At 41.0% G+C, this 25,640-nt stretch overlaps 1 protein-coding gene across 2 annotated transcripts in view; it reads left to right on the top strand.

Moving 5' to 3' along the window:
• PLEKHG4 (pleckstrin homology and RhoGEF domain containing G4) overlaps positions 1-25,640 on the top strand; it is a 70,763-nt gene that overhangs the window by 13,477 nt on the left and 31,646 nt on the right. For both annotated transcript variants that reach the window (XM_072422483.1, XM_072422482.1), the window contains exons 2-8: positions 7,420-7,617; positions 8,282-10,025; positions 17,520-17,702; positions 18,220-18,343; positions 19,283-19,376; positions 21,508-21,594; positions 24,987-25,103. In XM_072422483.1, the coding sequence (XP_072278584.1) occupies positions 7,420-7,617; positions 8,282-10,025; positions 17,520-17,702; positions 18,220-18,343; positions 19,283-19,376; positions 21,508-21,594; positions 24,987-25,103 (2,547 nt within the window). The remainder of the gene's footprint in view (positions 1-7,419; positions 7,618-8,281; positions 10,026-17,519; positions 17,703-18,219; positions 18,344-19,282; positions 19,377-21,507; positions 21,595-24,986; positions 25,104-25,640) is intronic.

Below are 25,640 nucleotides of genomic sequence, written 5' to 3'. Positions count from 1 at the left end.
ACTGCAGCCCTTATTCATTCGCTATGGGGCCGCCTTGGGGATGTGCTACTTGTAGTGTTTCTTAACGCAAGGAAGCGATAAACACTCGGCAACCTCACTGCCAGTGTGAATAAACCCAAAGGATCAGTTCCCTAGTACAGCTCTCCCTCCTTGCAGGCTGTAGCGTTTTCCTCTTCTGGGATTGTCTGTAATGACCCAGCTCCGTCGCATCTCTTTACACTTTTATATAGCTGCACAGAGGACTACTGTAGTTGAATGACAGCTCAGAGTCTGCTGGGGTTGCTGATAATTGCATCCAACATGGTGTCACCCAGCAGCAACCTCAGGGCTTTAGATGGGAAGATTGTTGATAGGAAGGGCCTGGTGACAAGATCTCTTTAGCCTTTGGCTGTATTGAATAACCTCTATCCCATTACTGATTTATTCCTGTTTTCTAAGATACATCTACCTTTAAAAAAGGCAAAGCTTTATAAACCGGGAAATAGAAAACATTTTATATTTTTCCTGCAGCTGATAACACTTTAGGAAGTGAACCCGATAATGATTTGGCTTTCTTTTTGAGAATTATTCCACTAGAGACCGGGTAAGCCTACAGGAAACTTTTTTTTTTAATTTAATAAAATGATTTCATAGTTCTCGGGTGCCCATGGGAAAGAGGGTTTCCGACGCATTTTATCCATCCAGAGAAGAAAACAAAATGTCAGTCTGGGCACCGGACAATGGAACGTTTCACGAGAAATCTGCATAGTGGGCACGGAGTGCAAAATGAACTGAAAATCTCTTTGCCTAGTTCACACGTTCCTGGAATTGCTTCCCTGGAGAAAATATAAATTTTATAAGCATTCGCACTCCTTTATTTGTAATAATTAAATGGTAAGCCCTTCAGGAGAGAACGTTTAATTACCGCTAATTAATTGAATTCTTGTTTAGGCTTGTTGTGGAATTCAGTCACAAAAGCTGCAGATTCTTCATTTATGACCGTTTTTTTAGCACCTGGAGCTACGTCTGATGTCGTGACTTTGACTGATGCTTTAACCGCTGACAGATTTGCATTTTAAAGTGCTACACTTATAATGTAAGCTGAGTCGCATGGATATAACCGTACCATACTAGAAGACTGAGATATTAAGGTGGAGTTAAACTGTTGGATAGTCATCATAGGGTTAATTTGTCTCCGCGCATCTTAGATCTAATAGGTGGGCATGAAGATTTTTTACAGAACGTATTTAGTCACTTAAAGTGGAACTAAACTTGTGATACTCACTTGTCTCTGTTCCAGGGCGCCACTATCTCCTTCCTCCTTCCTGTCTTGAATAATAATATTTTTATTATTACACAGTATGTACATAGCACCAACATATTATGCATCGTTGTATAAAGTCCATAGTCATGTCACTAACTGTCCCTCAAAGGAGCTCACAATCTAATGTCCCTACTATAGTCATATGTCTTTAATACAGTCTAAGGTCAGTTTTAGGGAGAAGCCAATTGACCTAACTGCATGTTTTTGGAATGAGAGGAAACTGGAGTACCCAGAGGTAACCTATGCAAACACGGAGAGAACCTGCAAACTCCATGCGGATAGTGTCCTGGCTGAGATTCAAACTTGTGACCCAGCGCTGCATAGGCCAGAGTGCTAACCACTGAGCCACTGTGCTGCCCAATATATTATTGAGTGCGTTTCTCCTTTTGCATCTCCCTCTGCATGATTGCCTGGGATGATGTTCATTCATCCTTGGCACTTGCAAGGAAAGCTGGGATTGCCAGGTAGCAACAAATGCTGAGCCGTGTATGCAGCTCAGCTAAATTTATCAGCTGGGTAATGATCAGGCAGGTAGGAACAATTATCGCAGAAGAGACATCAACCGTCCCTTTGTGCATTAAACACTTGCCAGATCACCAATTGTTAAAGTGGAACTTTAGGTATTACAATAACATCTGGTCATTTTCAACCTGAAAGTCCTTTTAAGGCACATTCTGTCTGAAGGGGACAAGATTCTGTCCCTGTCTTCCAATTGCTCTCCTGCATTGTACTTTCATTAGAGATCCTAAGTGACTTGTCACCAGCAGGAAGCCGGTCCATATCAATGAGTTGCAGTCTCTGGTGGACCACATGGATGTGGATCGATAGGCAAGAGGTGGCTGCAAAGCTGCTGATCAGTAGCATTGAGATGCAACAAAGGATGGAAACAAAAGCAAATAGTTTTATACACCCTGCCTTGATAAAGTAAATGCCACACATTTGCTACTTCAAATAATGTTTGTCCATTTTCTGCTTCTAGACAAAGGAAAGGCAGACTTGCAATCTCTTTTAAGTGGTAAAGGTGGTATAAAGAGGTTTAGACATTTTTTTTCTTTTAGTCAGCTAAATATCAAAATATTGCATAAGCATTTTTTTAAACTTTTATAATTGAACAGGTGGTGTTTTTAGAAACTTTGCACATTAATTTTTTTTCTGACCCCCACTTCTATGTTCAGACCTCAGTAGCTCAAGCCTAATTTAACAGAATGGATGGGTCAGTGAAGTGATTTCCCAAAAACTTGCAAAGTCCTGTTTAGTAAAAGGCTTACAAAATGATGATCCTTGCTTGTTCGCCAGATTCCTTGCTTGATGGGCCTGTCACTAACTGAGACAACTGAACTATGCAGCTTTCAGTAATTACTGGTCATATTGTCACAGGCTGACTCATAAGTTTCTTTTAATTTCAATTATTGCTGACTGAGAAGCCACGAAACAGCTGTAGATGACATAGTGAATCCTTGGCGTCTGTCGCTTTCACGCTTCTGTGTGTCGGGAAAGCAGGAGCTTTGCAGACATGGCACAAAGTGACTGATATGCTGCGGGTGCCGAGCAAGATGATGACTGGCAAGCAGGGAAAATATGAAATGTGGGAAATCATTTGAAATGCTTTTGTTTTTTTTACAATGTTTCATTTCACGCTTGTCCGGGTGAGGAGAATCCGTCTGTGTGGCTAGGGCTAACAGATGGCAAAGCAACACCTCCTGGTTTAAGCGTGTAAGGGGTATTTGTATGCCAGGGATCTAATGTGACAGCTAGGTGTGTCCTCCGGACTGCCTAATAAAGTGACCCTGTGGTTTGGGACCTCACTGGTGCTTGGTGACTGGTCAGTTAGGCACTCAGCACCCAGCATCTCATGGGGTTTGGAAAGGGTCCCCAGCCCTGATGATCTGGGTAAATGGCTCCTGGTATGGGTGGGATATTTTGGACAACATGCAAACACTCCATTCTTGAAGTTAATGTGTTAGAAACAAGAAAAAATAGACAAGTGTAAGGATCTGAGAGAATTTAGCAAAGACCAGGTTATAATGGCTCGGCAGACCATTTTGGGTAGATACAAGGACACGGGGTGTCCCATTGACAGGGACATTGGAACCCAATGATCAGTGGTGCACAGGATGAGCCTACGCCATCTGCTCCGATTCCACAAAAACTATTATAGGACAAATTGCTAAAAAATCTTAATGCTGGACATGAGAAGAGATTTGTCAGAACACGCAGTACCTTTTCTAATCCCTGTCCACCTCCAAAATTACCTGCAATGGGCACGTAAGCATCAGAACTGGAACATGGAGCAATGGAATGTGTATGAAATTAGGGATCTGCTGCTAAATCCTTGATGCCAGATAACACAGGACGCCTTTAGAGGACTTATTGTGATGATGCTTTGACAGGTCAGACAAGGAGGACCTACACCATGTTAAGGAGGTGGTTTTATTGCTTTGTCTGATCTCGGTGCATGTTGCTCTCCATTAAATACAGAATAATTTATTAAACTAACAGGTGCATCAATGTGTCAAACCTTACTGCAGAATCTTGATAATTCTCTATTGCCCTCTGAAGAATAGTAACTTCTGGAGGAAAATTCATGCCCCCTACAAGACGGCACCTGAGTAACTATTTGCAGTGTCATTTGCTAAGGGCTTTTCTAAGGTTACGCAAATACAGACTTTCAGAATATCTGTATTTGCATAGTTTCCTCCAAAGACTTAGCAATGTCCAGGGATTCGTATATTCCAAATAATTCTGTCATTGCAGTCTTCCTTTAAAAAAAAAAATCCTTTAAAGAAGTTTTACCTGATTTTGTAGTGTGATTCATGTGAAGAAATTAAAATGACAGCATAATCTATCTGTGACCAATCCAATGTAATATTCTCAGCCATTTTTCAGGACATATAAAGTTTGTTGTTGTGCTGAATGAATAGACAATTTTACACAACACTCTTGTGTTTTTTGCAGGTATTTTTTTTTTTCAAACTCTTTAGTGTTTTATGGTTAACCATAAGAAACTTGTGAATTTCAAGTGTCACAAGTTTACCGAGCCCCATCCTGTCACCTTGGGGCAAAGTAAATCCCCCCTGCTATGTTTGTAAAACAAGATCTAATCTGACCTCTTCTGGCATATTGCACCTGGAGGGCTCATTAACGTCTATCCATTTTCCTGCAATAAACATGTGTACCTTTTACGGCATTTCAAGTATAAATCCTATGCATTCCTTTGTCACTAGACTAAAAATTGGGGAAAAATGCAAGGAACGAAAAAATATCTGACCACCAACTGTGTCACTGATCTGCACTCTCTTAATGAGCTATGGGGGCGAAACAATCCTTCAACAAACATCCAGGTGTGTTGGATGCTTGAACGCCCTACTGTAGTTTCATCCACCTCTTTGTCAAACGTGTCCAGTAGTGACTAAAGGGTGGCTATACCCCAGCTGATGTTTTCAATAGAATTCATTGAAAAACTTTGGCATTCATTCTCCATTGATGTTTCATTGATAATAATTGTTTCACGTTGTACCCTCTCCCAATATTTACTATAACAACCATCAAAACCAAGTTAGGAGAGGGGAGCGTTGTTTGGCTGCTGCGTGTTATAAATAGCATTCCTTGCTGATTAACCTTAACCTGTTGGAGTGGGCCAGGGAAGCAGATAGCATTGCATGGTAATGGATTCATGATGGTTTTTCCAAGTAATAGATCCATATCAGGAAGATGATTTTTCACCTGGTAGTGCACCGTTCATCCAATGTATGGCCACCTTAGGGGAACTACAGAACTCCGCAGGGAATGTGGCATCCAACACTCCCAGAATGTTTCATGCTTAGCTGGGTGGGAAAGGTAAGTATCATATCAACTTTCTTAACAAAATGTGAGAAATGCCTGTTATTACCGCTTGCTTTCTTGCTATATAGGCAGTCCTGTAGCTCCCTGAATCGACATTGCCGTCTCCTGACACGACGCACATTAAATCATTGCATTTACAGCCCAGATAAAGTCCGTTTCCATTCAAAAGAGGAAGTGTACCAGCATAGTATTGAACAAAGAGCATTTTAATTGTTGCTCTGTTTAACAGTGAAAGTGGAGATAGACTAACTTTTTTTTTTTTTTTTAAAGGAAGTTCCTTTGTGTCACATTGGCCTTATTGTGGCAGTTAAATGGGGTCTTTTGTTACCAGTGACGCAGGACGTTTGGGCTGTTTGTCAATTCTGTCTGCTTGATTCAGTGCTGTCCGGTCCCAGAATACCCCAGGGGTTGAGCTGCCCCTGACGCACACCCGTTCTCATGCGAAAACCGACTGAGAAACATCCGTGTTCCGTTCAGAAACGTATAATGTTAAATATATAAATCATAAATAAATAAATTTCCTTCACTACCCATCTGCGACCCATAATTATTTTCCACCAAATCATTGTGGTTTCTAAATGACAGTAATTAAAATGGATTTAGTCCTACAAAACGGTCTCCTCTCCCTCATTCCACCCCTTTTAATTGTCTAAGTAAACGGGAGGAACCGTAACAAGATTACATTATTTGTTTTCGCCTTGTGTGCAGCTAGAGCAGCTGTGCCGACTGACAACGTGCGATCTGCTATTTAACTCCTGGCTGCAATGTTCATACAAAACGGCTTTCAAAGCTTTGCTGACAATTGGATTTCATAATTGTCCTTAATTGCCGGCTTTCAAAGGCCATTTTATTAATAAGCCATGTGGTCCTAGTATTGTAAAGAATCTTATTGCAAATGCTTTTAAAGATAACCCAAAATTCTGAAAATATCTGCATCCCTGTGAAAGGATACCTGATGGGGAGCTTTGCAGAGCTGACGTCAAATTTCACCCAATTAGCTCCTTAGCAGTGCCATTCTGTCATTGTTTTATAGTAGTTACGGGTCTGTGAGTTGCCAGAGGCCAGATTTTGGTCATTAGGAGCTACTTTTATATTTCATACTTTACTCATACTGCTGGTTCAGGGGTGGCTTAGATAGCAGTTGTCGTGTTTGTAATACAGGTTGACAATCGAAAATCCGGATCCTTCAGTTTCCCGTCATGAATAGCGCTTACATTCTCACGGAGGAAGAAGCTGATTCTATTCGGGTGTAGTTCTGATACATTATAATTACAGGTAATTAAAAAATCTGGAAATTTGGCACTCCTCAGGTCCGGAGGTTGCCGGATCTTTGAATGTCGGCCTGTAAATTAAAATCTTAGGCTAGGTTCACACTGGCAGTCCAATTGCTGCGCGTTTTACCACTTCCACTTGCCAGCAACCGCTGCTTCACAGGAGACCCTACTAAGCCACGTCTCTTTGGTAGCTCCATCGGCATTTATTGGGGGAGCAATGAATGTTACTCGTGCCTCCAGCTATCAAATATGCAGACGCTGGTTCCTTATAAACCAGCACTGAGTGCTTCCATTCAGATATCCGGTTCAGAAGCTTCCGTTTAAATATCCGGTGATCCTGTTATGAAGCTTCTTTTGTAGGGTGACCATATTGTGTCACTTTTTTCCAGTTGTTCTTTTGCATTATCTCGACACATACTCCCAAGAGGGTGTGCAGAATGAGCATGTTGCAGAGGCATGTTGCACTGTTGCCACCATTAGAAAACCCACCCTGAGAAATGCCATGAGCCATTGCTATGGAATGCTTGTAGATACCAAGTGGCTGGAAAGAGTCCTGCAACACTGAGATGCAAGGAAGGATTAAATTAAGTAAAATACACAGAGAATTACATTTTTGTTTGGTTATGGCTTCCATATACTATAAAGATATATATATATATATATATATATATATATATATATATATATATATAACGTGGTAGTTTTGTTGTGTTTTGGTTCTGGGACTGCTTTTTTGATTGACTGTAAAATGATTTAACCTGGAGCCCCTCTGTATGACTGTAGAGGAACAGATGCTTTCGAGAGCAGCAGTGTTCTCCCTTTAGAAATACGATGCACACTTCAGGGCGGAATGTGTAGACAGGGAAAGGTCAAGGCTATTTCTTGAAGAGAGGCACAACAGAGAGTTTTCAGGCAGGGTAGCTGTCGAGGTGAAGACTGGCTTTTAAAATGGAAAAGTTTTTCTAAACAGCTGTCCAATCCTTGTCTCTCCCACAACAGGATTCCCAGTCTTTAGACAGCTGCATTCAGAAGACACTATCCTCCCTCTACCATCCTTTTGAGTTTACTGCTGCCACCGTGTTGTGCCAGGTCCTGGATGTGGTGGAGAAGACCTACCGTGGAGACGGGCTCAGTTACCTCATTGATTTCCTGATCCCTGCCAAAAGGGTCCTGCAGGGACTACAGCAGGAGGCCTGTGTAAGTAGATTGCAGAATCGTCTTAAATACTGTTGCAGCTTGTACCCATTTTACTTGGATGCTGTGCTAAAAATGCTACCTGCCTGGCTGTTTTATGACAATAACACTGGCATCAATATGTTTAGAGATGCCTATGCAGTACATGTATGCGTAGAAGGATTTGAGTTCACTTGCATGCTTGTTTTGAAACTAGATGAGTAATGTGACAGAAATGAATTATGGCAGTGTGTGTCACGTGTCCAAACTTAAGACTTAGGGGAAAAAAGGTGAGAATATTTTAAATAAATATAAAACAAATGTTGCTTGATGCTGAACCCTGATTTGGGCTTTAAAGCTGAACTTTGTGCACACAACCTTTATTTAGATATTTTGATCAATAGTTAGACATTTTTTAAGGTGTATTGTTACCCAACTCATCAGTAACCACCCAAAAACTGGTTTCTGAAAATTGTCGGGTGGTGTGCCCATGTAAAAAGGTCTGGGGAGAACACTGAGCTATAAGAAATATAAATCTTTTTTTGTGTACCAAATAACCTACTAATCCAGTAAACTTAGCAGTGACCTCCTCAGTGGGGTGCACATGGTTTGAACAGAGGGGAGGGACACAGAAAATTTAAGTTTAGCCTTAGCTGATGAATCCATTTCTTTTTTTCTTCCCCGACAGCTGCAGTACTGCGGGTTGCTCTTCCGACATGCTGGTTGGCCGCTGTGCATCCATGACAAGGTCGTCCTGCAGCTGGCTTCCATTGACTGGAGACTCCTACGACCTGGAGACTTCTACTTTCAAGTTGTGCCTTATCTGAGAAAGACTCCAAGGATTGTGCTCAAATGCCTGGCACAAGACCAACATAACATCGAGGAGGTAGTGCTCCCAGAAGTGTCCTACACCTCCATTTTTACTGTGGAATGGTTGGAGTTTATCAACTCCGAGAGGATCGGGGCATTGCTAGAAAACTGTCTCCTGACATCTGATGACCAGCTTTTTAGGGTGCCCTGGGATATGGTCGTTCATCCAGAGTTTGTAGAGAAAATCGAGCCAGCAGAGAAGACGATAGAAACTCATGAGGACTTGGACTTACCATCTGAACCAGTTGATAGGAGGTCATCTGACCCCCTTATGGGAGATTTGATGGTTATAGATAATGCATCCCTTCTCGAGGAGCCAAGCACCAGTTATGATGAGGAGACAGTGGGTAAAGCTTTGGACCCCAAAACTGATAATCCTAGTGATCTTGAAGGGGAGTATGTGGAACTGTGTGATATCAAAGTTCCCCGGTTTGGGCCTCAGAAAGGGTCTTTAACTCAGTCAGTAGCCTTAAACTACAAAAGCCAGCACATATATACCCAAAGAACACAAAATAGCCAAACTATATGTAATCTGGGCAGCAGTAAATGCACAGAGGATCTCATTTGCTGCCCTGTAGAGCCTTTTGAAAACACTATAATGGGAGCAAGCGTAACGCACTACAATGCTGATAATGCACAAAAGCCAGAATCTTTTGGACTGGTGGACATAGAGTTTGGAGATAGAGAGTCCCCATTGCCTGACCATACTGCTTTGATTATTGACAGTGGCAGTAAGCCTTTTTACCAAGACTTTAATGTAGAAAACGAGGCCTTCTGTAAGATTTTGCAGAATGAAGAAGACTCTAATACAAACGTCGCTGATAACGTCCTGCAGTGCAGCGAGCAGTCAAGTTCAGAGTCAGTAATTTATGGAGATTCATCCTTCCAGCAGGGAACCCAAAACCACTTTAATGAAAGCATCAAGGACAGTGAACTCACAGATGCTTATCAAGAACCTGTTACTGAGCATTCCAGGACATTGGAGTGTCCAAACACTGAGACCTTGGAATGTTCTAGCCAAGGGATTTCTAAAACTTGTGCACACCAAACAGAAACTGGGGAGAGAGACCAAACCGTGCCTCCGTTAGTGGCTGAGACCTGTCAGGCCGAACACATCGAAGAGGTCAACGCAGACCTAATCAGTTGGGATGTAGATGATGTCGACAAGTGTCATTGGCCTGTCGCTGAAGAACAGCCTTTAGAGAATAGTGACCAAATTGTGCAAACAGAGGTAGACCCACAATATGATCTCGCCAGTGATATTTGTGGGGAGCAGCTCGAAGGAGCGAACAATTTAAAGATTAATGGTGCCACAACTGATGCAGCTGCAGAGAATGAGGGTAGGACTGAACAGGAATTGCAACAGTATATTGAGAGAGATGATGGCTTGTCCAGTTGTCCACCAAACACCAGCTGCCTGTTATCTCCATCATCACAGTTACCTCTAGAAACCCTTCACGAGGACACAGAGGAAGAACTGGGTGAAGACAATGGACCCTGTGCTGAGACCACAGAACCCGCTGTTAAAGAGGTGGTTACATCTCAGATTGCAGTGGTGACAGGTAAATAAGACATGTTGGTCTTCCATTATAACGTTGAATATTAGATGTAGGAGATGATTCTTACTTTTTGCACAATTTTTTTTATTTAAGTCAGATAAAACTGAAATGATAGTAAACAAAGTCCCTTGCAATCAGAAGGAAAACATTGAAGTTGTCATTGCCAACTTGTTTTAAGGGGCTTACACAGTAGTTGGTGGGATGCTGAGCTACAACCAGCATATTCACATTGGGTGTTCTGGCAATTTGCAGTCTGTTAGTAAGGGTGGGGTACACACGTGCAATATTTTGTCGTTGGAAAGGATCATTTGCATGATGCATGAACAAGCAATATATATACAGGGCCGTTCTGCTCTATGGAGAGGGTGGGGATGATGGAGCAGAACCCTGCTGCACTCTCTCCTATTCACTTTAATTACAATCATTCGTCATCCATGGATCCACCAGGATGGTTGTCGGAACGATGGACGACGAGCGCTGTATACACGCCAGATTCTCCTCCAATATCAGCCCTGAGGTAATTATCGAACGGTAATCATTTGACGTGTGTACGTAGCCTAAGTTATGGGTCGGTAGTAAAGCAAAGATGACGGTTACATTGACAATAACCACTTCCACCTTTCTGTCCTGGCAGCTGCCATTTAGGATCCTGTTTCTCATTGCTTGGAGGACTGCAAGTGTCGGCAGGATTTGCAGCCTTTGCACTTGCTTGTGTACAATCACCTCCTCTTAAAGTGTATGTCCTGCCAAAACTTGCTATTTAGTGCAAAGTACACAGATATTGCTCTGTTTGTCTTACTTATTTCCATTTCGGTGTGTCCTTATATCCATTGCAGTGTTCTTTTTAATTTAACATTATTAAAACTTACCATATAATAGAGTCTTTTAAGAGAGCAGAGCTGAAACTTTTATCTCAAAGGCCAAAAGATGTTCTCTCTAAATTATTTGTTTTTAAACATAGAGTGGAATGTGCTGCAAACCAAATTCCATTCTCTTTGTACTAGGTATGGGAGCACATATGAAAGTAAAGACATTAGGATATTAGAAGAGATCCCCTTTGACATTTTTAAATACATGTCTATCACTTGAAGTAGTCAGCACGTTAAATACAGGTGTACAGTAACACAAAGGCACCGCAACTTACACAGAGCAGTCTGCAAAATATTTAGTTATGTTTGAACACCAGCAATTAAGTGTGAGGGAGTAGTGTTGTCACGCCCTTTACAAATTATATTAGGATTGTCAAGGTACAAGCAAGCCAAACATTAAAAGAAAAAGGCAGCCTTTAACTTCAGGAGGATCTGACTGCAGAGCGTGGCTCTTGTTTGAGTCAGTCCACCTAAAATAGGATATTTTTTTTTTTTGGCTAAATCATAAGTCTCCCAAATGTTATTAAGATATTAGTAGTAATCTCGAATTTGTAATTGCAAACATTGCATGTATATGGATAGCACATCACACGAATAGCCAAGGGTGTTATATACCCTAAATTTTGTCTTTGGGTGTTTACAGTACGGGGTGCTGTTAAGGCTACAGCATACAAAGACTTCTCTAGAACTGCCCCAACTCTCTGGAATGGTCTTCCTCGTCCTATTCCGCTTGATCCTACTTTCTGCTCATTTAAAAGAGCCCTCAAAACCCATCTTTTCAATCTCACCTACCCGTCTTCCTCTGTCTCCTAAACCCTCACTATTTCCAACTATTCCATATCCTCCTCCTATTGTGTGATACCTCTCCCACCTCTTAGTGTAAGCTCTTGTAGGCTGGATCCTCTCCTCCTCCTGTGTCACGGTCTGTCTGTCATTTGCAAGCCCTCTTAAATGTACAGCGCTGTGTAAAATGTTGGCGCTATATAAATCCTGTTTAATAAAATTAATAGCTTGCTTCCAACCTTCTGGGAACAACTTTCTTGGAACAGTTTTCTGTTCCGGCACAACTGCCCTCTGCTCAGCTCCAATAAGATATGGTTGGTTGAGTTTGGAGTGAAGGAACTCAAGTGGCCAGACAAGGAGCCCTAACCTCAACCTACTGAACACCTTTGGGATGAATTGGAATACAGATTGTGAGTCAGGTCTTCTCATCACAAATGCTCTTGAGGCTGAATGGACACAAATTCCCACAGACACACTGCAAATCTTGTGATAATCCTTCTCAAAAAATCACAGGCTGCTATAGGCATAACGAATAGCCCAAATACATTATGGTTTTAGAATGGGTTGTTTAGCATATTCAATTATTGATGATTTAAGCTACGTACACATATTGCATATGCAATAATTGTCGTTAGAAACAAACCATTAACGACCAGACATTTGACAATCATTAACAAAAAAAAAAATGCATTAGGACGATGAACAAAGAATGTCACTGGAAACAAACGACAGCCCTGGCGGATTTGTTGGGCAACAATTGTTCGCTATCTATTTTGTGTACGGTCGTTCAGTGATTGTGGATGGTCCTACAGTACACTTTCTCCAGTACACATCACTTCCTGCATCGTTCAAACAATTGCATCTAGTGTGTGTACATTATTGGTGGATTATATTTGAACATATTTGAAAAATAATCGTGAATAATCATTGATCTGTCCTTAGTTGCTCGTTTTCTAACGACAATTATTGCACGTGTGTACCTAGCCTCAGGCCAGTCAGGCCTCCACAAACTTAACCATAATGTTTAGGTGTTTTGCTTTGTGGTTTTAAATAACCATCACTGTCTAGAGTCATCTCTTATATCCTTCTGTGTTACAGAAAGCACAATATTATTGTTATTAGGCATTGTAATTGTAAAAATACACTTTTATTTTGGGATGGGCTTTTAAACGACGGCATGTTTACGTACAGGAATAGAGCGTCTTATCAGCGGAGATATATTTGTCTTTGGAGAAGCGTCCTCAATATTTCCTGACGGCTCCTATACATGTGGTCACTTCCTGTTCATTGTCTGTTTAGTAGGAGAGGTCAGTGCATTGTGTTCATGTAGGAAGGACAGAGCTGGCATTCACAAAGAGTTCACTGACAGCTGCTTCTATGTCACACTCCAATGACCTCTCCTGTCATCTGATAGCGGGCGACTCTTAAAGGAAAAGTAAACTTTGCTAATTCTAGTAAATGGCAAGGATTGCAGGAAAGGAGTTGATGGGCAAAGCTGTGGTGGTCATCAACCTTTATAGCTCAGTGAGAATCTGTTGCAAGATAAAAATAATAAAATTTACCTCTAATGAAATGGGTAATTGAACCCATCACACCGCCTATGCCATTGACTTTTATTCCCTTGAAAGCAACCTTGTTAGAAAAAGTTTTGGCCAGATTGGCAAATGTAATGTATCCTTTTTTTTTGTAGTAAAATTATTATTATTATTACACAATATTTATATAGCGCCGACATTATACACAGCCCTGTACAATGTCAATAGGCATGTCACTAACTGTCTCTCAAAGGAGCTCACAATCATATGTCCCTACCATAGTCATATGTCTTTAATACAGTCAGGTCAATTTTGAGGGGAAGCCAATTAACCTAACTGCATGTTTTTGGAATGTGGGAGGAAACCGGAGTACCGAAAGAAAACCCATACAAGCACAGGGAGAACCTGCAAACTCCATGCAGATAGTGTCCTGGCCAGGATTCGAGCCTGGGACCTAGCGCTGCAAAGGCCAGAGGGCTAACCACTGAGCCATCTTGCTGCCAAGGTGAAATTAGGGTTAGGTCCTTTGCAAAGTTTTTGCAATTAAAAACACCTGGTAGTAATATTTAGTCTTGCCATGTTTGTCCAAAAATGTTGGGTTTTCCAGAAATATATATTTTATCTGCATCTCCAATCCCCAGCTTACTAATTTATGGGACCATAACCTGGAACAAGAACACCGTCAGTAAAGGCTTAAACTATATTTTTGTTCCAGATCGGTGAGTCAGTAAGTAGTATTGCTGATCGGAGAATGATGGCTGCAGAGCCCACACCTTCATAATGACGTTTGCAGTGGCATCTTTCATGTTTTTCCTGGCATGTTGTTCCATGGGTCCTTGGCTTTGACAGTTCTAAAGATGATCAAAATGCTTAAGCAACAGTTAAAGTAATTTTTTTAAGGGCCCGCTACTACCCGATATATGTTCTGACATGCGTTGTGAAATTTGAGATTCATCTATGAACAATGAGAGAAGTTTGATGAAATTTTCCACCTGGCAGAGTGAAGCATATACATGTCTGGCTTTAAGCATACTGTGCGGGAGACAGGATGGAAAACTCATTGAGATGGTTTCAAAAGCCAGGGAAGGATATTGACCGTGGGGGTCTTCGTTTTATTGCTAAGCTAGCGGAGATTCCAGCTGTGGGTGATCCTGTCTGGCCTTCCATCCGTTGTGGAGGAATCATTTGGTTATCAAATCCATGACCAATATCATCCCTCCCTATAAAGTAATGCAATCAAATCATGTTTCAGGCCAACCAGTTCAGAACTGGGCTGCAGAATATTTGTGCACACTTTTCAGTTGTATTATGCTTTGGTGTCCTCTTTTGTGTGCTGATGATGTCCAGAAATCATTACAATTGTGCTGATAGGGCACCTGATATAAAGGGGATCAAACATGCCATTGCTGACCTTTCTTACTTATCATACCACTTGCCTGGTTTTGCATAATTTGTTACACATAGCAATTGTTCAATTTCCAGAACTCCTATTCATTGTGAATGAAAAAGAATCCTTAATGGCTGTTCTCGAGATTAAATTTTAACTTTTTTTTAAATATGGCCTCCGAGGGCAGATTAATCACCTCTAGCAGAGTGGAGGGATTCATTAGCAATACATCAATAAGAAGGGTGATATTATGGAAGAAAGGTGAAACCAGGCACATTGGTGGAGGAGAGGGAACACCAGGAGCGATGTAGCAGGGGCTCATTGGAGACTTCCAGGAGGAGTGCTGTTCAGTTGAGTTTGGGAAGCAGTGCCATGGCAAGATAGGGGACATCTGGGAGCAATGCTGTAGGCAGAAGGGGTTGCACGGTAGGGAGCTGTGTTGGTGGGCCAAGAGGTTGGCCAGAGGGGGTCTCTGGGAACAGTTTTAATGCTGAAAAGGATTGCAAGGTGGGTAACCCTTGGGTGCAGTTCTGCTGGGGGTTAGAAGGTCCACAGGGAAGTGGACCTCTGGGATCAGTGGTGTTGGGGGAATCTATGAGAGCTGTGCTGGTGTGAGGTTGGCTGAAGGTGGCCTCTGTGAGCAATGAGATTATGGAACAGGGTAGCAGTCAAGGAGATTCCTGGGAAAGGGGTTGCAAGAAGGAGGAATTCTGGGATCAGTGCTGTGCTAATGGAGGTCGGCAAGAGGTGACATCCGAGAACAAAGCCATTTCAGGGAGGGGTAGATAGGTGGGGATCTTGGTAGCTGTGTACTGTGGAAGGAAGTGGTTTTTGATGGCAGTGCCAACAGTAATAGAAAAGGATTTAAAAGCAGTTTGCTGGGTGAGCATGGGCAGGAAACTCAATGGGCAATGCCATGTAATGACATGCCCTTCAGTGGCACACACAAGAGGCAAAGCGGGATCAATTCACTCATTTATTCTTTCACCTTGAAGTCTCTTTAACTAAACACACATCTATGCACAAGTAAAATCAATACAAAATAAACAGGACCTCTGTTTCTTATCAGCTAAACCCTTTCATAATTCTTCTAAGTGAGATTTCCTGTATGTTATACAATCAGGATACTTAATGTGTCGGGGAGATTTTATTTAGAAAGGAAGAATTCCATTTAGAAAGGAAGAATTCCATATACATTAGGTGTAAGGGGAATTTGTGAATACATTGGGAATTAGTCATTACCTGAATGGTCTTTGTCACATTTTGTATTACAATGCTGTGGGTGTAACGAGTCACCTAAAGAGTTTGTTCCAGAAACTGCAATCCCACAATTACAGTAAGTCTCTAAAGGCCAGTCATTGGCATCTACGGCCACCCCACCCCTTCCCCGGTGTGGGGAAACGAAAAAGTGTTTGTAGACCAGATTCATGGCAGCTGGAGATCCATTAATATCCTGAATATGGCAGATCATTGACATTGTTCCAGTTCCTGTGTAACCGACATTCTTACTTAACAGGTTCATTAGGCGGAATTATGTGGTCATTTCTGATAATACTTTGGATGTTCAATTCAAAAACATAAATATTATATTATTCTTCCATGTGAAAATGTTATATAACCAGTAAGAGTCTATATTTTTCATATGTCATTGTTCTATTTCATGATGTGAATGTACACTATAATTCATTAAGGGGGTAAGCCAATGCTACTAAGGTTAGCTAGAGTAAAGGCAGGTAGCCATTCTCTCTGTAGTGACCATTGCTGCTATTGGTCTAAATCAGGTCCTAATGTTTATAAACCAGGTTCAGTGGGGTCATAGTGTTCCTCCTGAGGTTGCTAGGGTTGCACTGATACCAATGATCCATTTGGGTGTCTATAAGGTTGACCAACAAAGGTTCCTATTGACCAACCGATGTAAAAGGCCTCCATCCCATTGACTACCAAGCTAAATGTATCATGAACTGGGCATATCATACATTTTGGCAGGGGTTCCCTGTGGCAAGAAGTGGCTCAATGTTTAGCACTCTGGCCTTTGCACCGCTGGGTCCCAGGTTCAAATCTCGGCCAGGACACTATCTTCATGGAGTTTGCATGTTCTCCCTGTGTTTGTGTGGGTTTTCTCCCACATTCCAAAAACATGCAGTTAGGTTAACTGGCTTCAGTCAAAATTGACCTTAGACTGTACTAATGACATTGGCTATGGTAGAGCAATAGATTGTTAGCCCCTTTGAGGGACAGCTAGTGACAAGACTGTGGACTTTGTCGGTGCTATAGAAGTACTATGTAATACCAATAATATTAATTTGGAAGGTCCCCCAAGTTGAGAAAAGTTGACCTTAGATTATGTTTAGACGAGCAGTTGAAATTGAGTTCCTGGCAGTAATGAGGAGATGCGTTGACATTTCTTCATATGATTCGTATGTTCCCACAATCATGCTTGACCACACGGCTCAGCCCATATAGACCTGAGAATGCTCTCCTTGCTTTATGGGAGCTTAGACTTTTTTTAGGAGGAGTGCCAAGATGGGAACAAAAGCTCAAATTTCTTTACAAGTAACCGTCAACCATAGTGAGAAAGGGAACAGGCTTCCTAAACTAATAAAATGGACTTGTGTTATTGATATAAGTAGTACTTAGTCGCGCTGTTAAGAAAACATATCATTTAGAATGTATTACTCAGACTGAATAAACATTATGTGTGCTTCAATGGGTGATGTAACCTCTTACTGGCATCGCTTATGAGATTTAATATTCCTTTGGCTGGATAAGCAATGAGGTCCCTTTTATGATAGGAAATGTAAACAAACTAATATCTAGGTGTGATGAATAAGCTTTTGTTTAAGTTTCGGACTAACTTTTATAGATGTGTAAAAGGACTAGAGACCTTTTAGAGATGTGTCATCTTGTGACTCCTTTTTTATAGAGCAACCTAAAGAAGAGGAGAAGAACACGCCAGAAAACGCATGTGAAAAAGATCAGTCGCCATCATGGCAGCACGGACTGAGTTCCCCATCAATCCCCCGAAAGACAGAAGGCCAAGGCCTACCCACAAGGGTCACACATGTCAACCGAGAGGTTCTGATGAGTGGGGTGGTATATTTACCAGGTGAGTTTTTAAATATTTAATATTAATATACAGTATTAGCGCCAAAATTTTACGCAGTGCTGTACATAAATAGGGGTTGCAAATGACAGACAGGTACAGACAGTGACACAGGAGAAGGAGAGGACCCTGCCCCGAAGAGCTTACAATCTAAATACATAAATAAATGCAACTTTGTGTTCATGGATACATCATTAAACTTTGTGATTTTAAAAATAAATATTGAGGGTTGGGGTGGCTTAATGGCTAGCACTCTGGCCTTCCCAGGACTAGGGTCCCTGGTCCCAATCTTGGCCAAGACACTATCTGCAGGGAGTCTTTAAGTTCTTCCTGTGTTTTGTGTTGGTTTCCACCGCGCACTCCGGTATCCTCCCACATACAGTTAGGGTAAATGTCTTCCGCCAAAAAAATGGTTGTAGACCATGCACATGACATATGGCTATAATAGGGACATTAGAATGTGAATTTGCTTTCCTTTTGCTTTGTTTAACACTGAAACTGGCTTACCTTCTTCTCTCAGGGACACGAGATAGAAGTGGACGCGCTTTGGTGATCATTAACACCCGGAACACTGCATGGTTAAACCCGCACTGCAATGCTGCAGAACTGGGCCGCCTCCTCCTTTACTTTTACACCACGGTTCGGTAAGTGGAAGCCTAATTCTTCTGTTTGCCCTTTGGCAATATTTAAATGTTTTACTCTTGGAATTTCAAAAGAGTTATAAAAATATATACTAACAATTTTTCTAAATTTCAAGGGGAAAATGGTTTTCTCAGTAAATGTCCTCACTGCAAATGATTACCAATAGCTTAACTCCAGCCAAACTTTTTTGTAAGTTTTGTATGGAGGAGAAATGTTAAGTCCTCTTTCATGTCTTTGTTGCTTTCTGTGTCCCTATCGGGGAGATTTGCCCTCACTTCCTGCCCCAACTTGTCACATGGATGTTACATCTCTTTGATGGGGTCAAGGGCAAACTTAGTAAGAATACAAACAGTTTAGAAAATGTGTCTGGAAAGAATGTGAGGGGTGTAATTTGGGCACAAAGGACAGATGTTTTGACTCTTACCAATCATTTGGCTGGGATTGGAATACATTGGTATAACTTTGGGATAAGAGGCTCCCGCTGAACAGATTCATAAAGTTGTAACATGCTGAGCTATAAAGCCTATAGACAGATTTTTACATCTGATATGATCTGAATTTCCTTGAAGCTCATCAAATTGGAAACCCTTTAATCTCAGAAAATTCAGCAGTGGACCAGTTTTTTGTTTTTTTCTTTGAGTTCCAATGGGTTGTCAATAGATTGGACATTGGTAATTATAGATCGATGGTACACTAATTGTATCGCGTCTACAAATTATCAGATGCATCTTATCAGAATTCTGCATTCTATCTGAGAAAAATGATCAAAGGGAAGATTATTGTCTGCTTGTGTCATTGATTGATGGGAATATAGATCAGATCACAACAATTTGCATCAGATCTGCTCATGTTGCTGTATTATGAATAACCTCTGTGAATACTGTGGTTGTTGGTCAGAGTCCAGTCCATCATATGAGATCTTTTGTTGTCTTCTGTTCCAGGCCAGAGTGTAGGCGGCTTGGCCTGACGCTTCTGGTGGACGCCCGGAGATGTTCTCCAGTACCGGCGCTGTTTAAAGCTCTTTACATTGTACAAGTGAGTACATACTCTGCAAGAACCTTTTCTCCACCTCTGTTTCCAACATGTACGTGTATGCAATTCTCATACACTGCACCATATTGCAATGTGTTAAAGTGCTACAGAATGTGCTGTTCTAAAATGCAACATGTCCTACTTTTTCCATCAAATTGGTATGGACAAAGCCAAAGAAATATAAGGCAAATTGCCTTGTTTTTGTGTTGGGACTGCACTGTCCTACACTGACTTGAATGAGCCATTAAATATTATGATAAGGGTAACAGGTACACTTGAAAGGGTGTTGTGTGTATATTTAGATTTGTACATTGATTCTGAAGCTCGATAACCGAGACTTTGTCCAGCATAAGTTAGACAAATGGTTGGCTGCTCTATGTCACGCAGCACCCTGCCTGTTCCATCTGTTGTCACTACACTTCCCAGATACAAGAGCGGAGCTGTCACAGCACAGACAACAGGAAAACCCAATGATAACAGACAGTTCTATATCTGGAATTGTTTGCGATAAGCTTAGCATTTTATAATTGTTTGGCTTGCTTTGTGTCGCATTGCTTTAGGATGTAAAGATAAAAAATACTGCTGGTCTTTTTAAAGTAAAGGAAAAAAGGAAACTTGGCATCTAGTCAGATGCCATGCCATTTTTTATTCACCTCCAGGTGGGAAAAGCGATGGAAGTAATTTGTCCAGTGAAAATCTAAATTCCTTGTACTGGAGAAGGAGTTTGTTTAATCAAGGTTAAGGGATTAGCCTTTCTGTATTGGGCTCCTGGGTTCAGTTCTCACTCAATATGCTCCCTTATGCCTAGTTTTCCTCTTTCTCTGGCATTAAAATGTCACATTTAATTGCCCATTGTTAAAATTCCAGTGCCAGTACACGCTAGAGGTGTTTTAGGACTGCAAAGTAAACTCACCAGACGTGTGTTTTGTTTAAAATGCTCAGACACTTTTAAAGTTATAATAAGTGTAATGTTTACGATGGTTATTATTATGTGAGTATATATAGCACCATATACCAATGATACTGTATTTATATAGCGTTAACATAATATGCAAATCTGTACAAAGTCCATAGTCATGCCACTAACTGAAGGGGCTCACAATCTAATGTCCCTACCATTGTCTTATGCCTTTATTATAGTCTAAGATGGGGGGAAGCCAATTACCCTAACTGCATGTTTTTGGGATGTGGGAAGAAACCAGAGTACCCGGAGAAAACCCACCCAATTACAGGGAGAACCTGCAAACTTCATGCAGATAGCGTCCTGGCTGAGATTTGAACCTGGTACCCAGCGCTGCAAAGGCCAGACTGCTATTCACTGAGCCACTATGCTGCCCAATATATTATTTGAGTGCCTATAAAGTCAATTTTGCCAATTAATCTACCAGCATGATTTTGAGATGTGGGAGGAAACCGGTGTACCTACAGGAAATCCATACAAATTTTAGGAGAACATACATACACTTTTTAAAATGCCCATAAATACCTTCATTGGAAATCTTGAAAGATTCAATAAACAAATAATTATATAGGAAATATTGGAACCATTTATGAGCATTGGGTGCATTTTTCCCCTCTTCTTCTATCTTTCCCCTCTCCTCTGCCAGGCAAATATTTTGCTTTATTAATGCTTAAAATCACCTGGATAAACACATACAAGCACTGTATTCAATTTTCCAGGCATTTAAAAAAAATAAGTCAGCGTAGCCCTGGACTTAACTAGGTCAGTATGCTGTGTTTGAGTTTCCTCTTCTTACAAAAATGCATGCCTAGTATAAACTGCATCTAAAGCCCAAAACACAAATGTAATCTATTACAGATAGAGAGATCTATTGCAACCGGGAAGAAAGTTTAGAGAAATAGATTGTCAGGGTTTTTACAGACTTTAATTTAATCTTGTGGACCCAAAACGTGCTGTAAAATTTAATGCATGTTGAAGAGCAGGCAAAGTATAAGAAAATATGATTTCAGTAGTTAAAATCAAGATGATGTGTTGGGATTGGCTGGGATAAAAAGACCTAGAGGCTTATTTTTTTTTTTCCTTTGTCATCTAAATGGTTTAAAGTACTTTTGTAGAGCTGTGAAACATGTTAGTGTTGGATTAATAAGTGACTCAAATGTTTCACTTTTGCAGACCACAGTGCCTTGTTGTATCCATGGCGTGTTATTCCTCATTGAGAAGGATCTCAGTGTATCACTGGAGAGACTGCATGGGGTCCAGGTAAGGAAGATCCATGTCACATTGTGGTCTTTGTAACATTACAATATTTTGGGTTTAATATACTGAGGGGGGTTAAACATAGTCACTGTCTAATGAATATTGTTTCCTCAAAAAGGACAAAGCATAGCCCTCAATTTCCTTTGCATGGTCTTAATTCGCGTATTCAAACTGCATAGGTATAATACACATTGGTACTGTGGAGGTTATGGGGTAAAACATGAGATAAATAGAAAGTGGAATAAATTATGCTGGTTATGATACTGAAGGTATCTTGCAGCAGTGAAAAAAAGAAGTTAAATTTTTGGATTAAAGGTGCATTTTGCAGCTGGAGTTCTGCCTAAAGCCTTATTGTAGCCCAGTTAAAATTTCAGGTTTTTATCTCTACCTGTGATCCCATTGGAAGTTTTACCCTCACTTCCTGTTCCTGTGATGTCTGTATACAAAAAAGGATTGCAATTGTCAACAGGACAGGAAGGCCTAAACAGCAATTAGAACAGAAATGTTGACTATTCCCAAATATGTCCACCACGAGAAAGGAGAAGCAGCAGATTTATGAGCTCATCCCTCCATCACCCTGCCCTCTCTATCAGCAAGGTCTGTGCTAGCACATTAGCAATGCAACACAACTGATAGGCTCCTTGTGCTGCCTTTATTTATTCCAAGTTCTGCTGTACAGAGATTTCTGGAGGCTGGTTGTACCAAATGGAAATCTTTCTTTAAACACAGAGCCTCAACAATTTGTGATCTTTATACCTGTCTAGAACATGGTGTTGTGGAGGACTAGTGTTTATGATGCCCAGTGCATGCCTTTAGGGGAACTACTGCATAAGTTGTTGGGTTGGATTAGGGTACTGATACCCCAGTCATGGCTTGGTTGTAGCGGAGTTTATTACTTGGGTATAATGATGGCCTATCTATAAGGTACTGTCATGCCTCTTTCTTAGCTGTTGTATTGAGGTAATCTCTTGATTTCTTGTCCTTGTAGAAAATGATGGAATATCTCCCTGATAGCGTCACAGATGGCAATACAACAGATTCTAACTCTTTCCTGCACTATCCAAATTTATATAGAAGTTTTGCCTGGATTTGGGACTTAAAGAGGCCCTGACACTAACAAGTTAACATGAGCAGGCAGCCTGTGTAAGGAACACATATAAAAGCCTCTTCTTTCTGCAGCAATGTGACATTCCTAACCAAGGATATCCATGCCATTCTTTTACAAAATACCTGGCGTTGTGGATCAAGAAACTCTCTCACTTGATCAGTATGTCTTTATTCAAACTCAGATGATGTGGGTGGACCTGCAGGTCTCTCAGTATGACATTTCTGGAAGACTTGATTTCGTATAGGAATTTTGGTCCTGATATGTTTGGCTAGGCATTTAAAGCCAGGTACAGGCATCAGACAAACGTTGTCACGAATTAATGTTTCCTGGGCATTTTTGCTAAACGAGATCCCAGTCTACTATTCCATACATATGACCATGATGCGTTTATTTGCAAAGCTTGGCAGATCGCTACATTTGCAGTAGTAAAGAGCTTATGCCCACTGTCTGCTTGGCTGCACATGCGTGTTTCCTTGCATGATCACTGTCTAGCAACAACTGTACACACATTGGTAATCACCCTAACCAATCCGCTAAACTGGATCAATCATGGAACACCATGGATTGTCATATTTTTAGGTTATTGCCCAGATTTTGAATGATGCAATATCTAGCAAGGTTCCAACATTTAACTAGCATCCTTACGGGCCTTCAGATTGCTGCAGTAGGTAAGGATTCTGCAAGTACTCCCATTACAGATTGCAAACCTGTGTTTACTTGTCAGTGCCGTTGGTAATGACAGGGACTCTTTAAGCATGCAGTCTGTTGTCTGGAATCATTTAAAAGTGTAAAGACTGATGCAAAACAAACTCACATTTTTGCTGTGAAAACACTGCACTCTGCATAGGTGAACAGGACCATCCAGCAGTAATCTGTTAATCCTTGTATTGTGTGTGTATATAGTTGCTGAATCCCTCATAAATACACACGAGCAGAACATTTTCACAGCATACTTAATTCATAAGCATAATAAGCTGTGACTCTTCAGACAGAATTGTTTGTTTTAAAGCTTTTCTAGATTGTTCTGAAATTCAATCTCTCTTAATACATAATGTCTGACTTAATTATGACAAAGCATATGGAGGGAGAAGTGTGCCTGTGTATGCAGCCTGTGTCCCTGGTGGCTGGACAGAGGTCAGAATTACCATAGCTTTGAAGCTGACCCTTTCTTTTCCTTGGCGTCCACTCGCCACAAAAGAATAGTGACAAACTTTGACAGACCGCTGAATACACCAGCTAATTTGTAGACTTTGAAAAACAGATCCTACCCCTGACTCATTAGGACAGAATAACAAGGAACAATGTCGGACCATGACCTGTGACCCCTGAAAAGTTAAGCCTTGTAGCTGGTGATTAATCAACACAGTTATTTCCTGCCCAAATCTCAAGTCCTCTTATTTAAAACTGAACTCATGGCGAATGACTGCATAAATGAATACAACTCTATATTCATGAATACCATATGCTAAGAATCTAAGTACCTTAGGGCTAAACTCCAGTGGAAATAAAAGATTTAAGCTACGTACACACGTTAGATTATTCTCATCCGATTTTCGCCTCGGCTGGTATCGGCCCAGAATCTGACGTGTGTACAGTGCTTCTCCTATGTCATTGCATGGATCTGTACTGGTAAACGATCGTAATACAAGTGAAGGGGGGAGAGAGTGCAGCTCTCCATTGAGCAGAATGATGGTGAATGTACAGCGCTCGTTCATGCATCATTTAGTCTTTTGTCATTGGAAAGGATCGTGAAAGATTTCAATTACAAAAGTCTAACGTGTGTAGGTAGATTGCATTGGTTGCCCTCCCCAGTGCAAGGGTTTACAGTCTACTTTTTCAAGGAGATAACAAATAAGGTGATTTGTCTTATTTCATGCTTCATTTGGCAGCTGGTGCTCTTCTTTATTATTATTATTATTATTATTCTTTGCTGTCCCAACACAATATAGAACAGTGTTTCTTAACCAGGGTTCTGCAGAACCCTATGGCTCTTCTAGAGATTGCTAGGGGTTCCTTAAGCAATGAGCAATTTTTGCCTCTCAGGTCAGACTCCTCCTAGAGGTCAAGACCTGTAAATTCTACAGACCTGCAGTATAGGTACATTGGGTACATTTCCCTGCTTGGACAATTTCAGGTGGAGTTACTGTATTATTATCTGAACTAGATGCGCACTGTTCATTTGTATTTAATATGGAATACAAAATTTTTCTACTATTTTAGTTTTTTTAATGAAATGCATTCGCATTTATAACTGCTAATTGAAATCTTAAATGTTTTTTCGCTCTAGTTTGATATTCTCACAACAGCAAAGTCTTTGTATAAGCATATTGAAGCCTCGCAGCTCCCATCAAACTTTCATGGAACCTTCCCTTATAACCACCAGGACTGGCTGTCCTTCAGAACGGTGAGTGGCAATCTTGGTGTATCCTTTTGATACCAATTTATGTAAGGTAATGAAAATTTTACTGTGTAACTAAAGGCTCCTGTATGACCCTCTGGACTAGTCCCAAATACAGTTACTATGTGATTCACAAGTTACATAAAGTAAACAATAAACTTCCTTTACCTTCCCAGACTGAGCCAAACCACTAGGTGTGGCCAATCACTGACTGATAAGCTACAGGTTTGTGTACTAGCAGTGACCTCCATGCTGATAGCCTCGCTCCCTGCAACATATTGTAGCACAAGTTGGCATTGCTGACATGAGTGGCGACTCTGAAAAGCTCTATGTAGCATTGTGGTCATGCCATCACAGAAATACACATTAGGTGAACGTTGCTAGTAGGAACAGCAGATGTTTGTGTGACTTTTCCTGGAAACTAAAAGAAAACTGTAAGTGCAGATGCAGCACATATTTCTTCTTTAATATTTGGAAAACTTGCCTTGATGGCCATCCTCGTCAGATAGTAACCCAGGTTGACTATTCAAATGACAAACTTTT

The sequence above is a fragment of the Pyxicephalus adspersus genome, chromosome 9 (assembly GCF_032062135.1).
Source record: "Pyxicephalus adspersus chromosome 9, UCB_Pads_2.0, whole genome shotgun sequence".
Lineage (NCBI taxonomy): Eukaryota > Metazoa > Chordata > Amphibia > Anura > Pyxicephalidae > Pyxicephalus > Pyxicephalus adspersus.
Note: the sequence above shows the minus strand (reverse complement) of the source record. Positions and strands in the feature narration are given on the sequence as shown.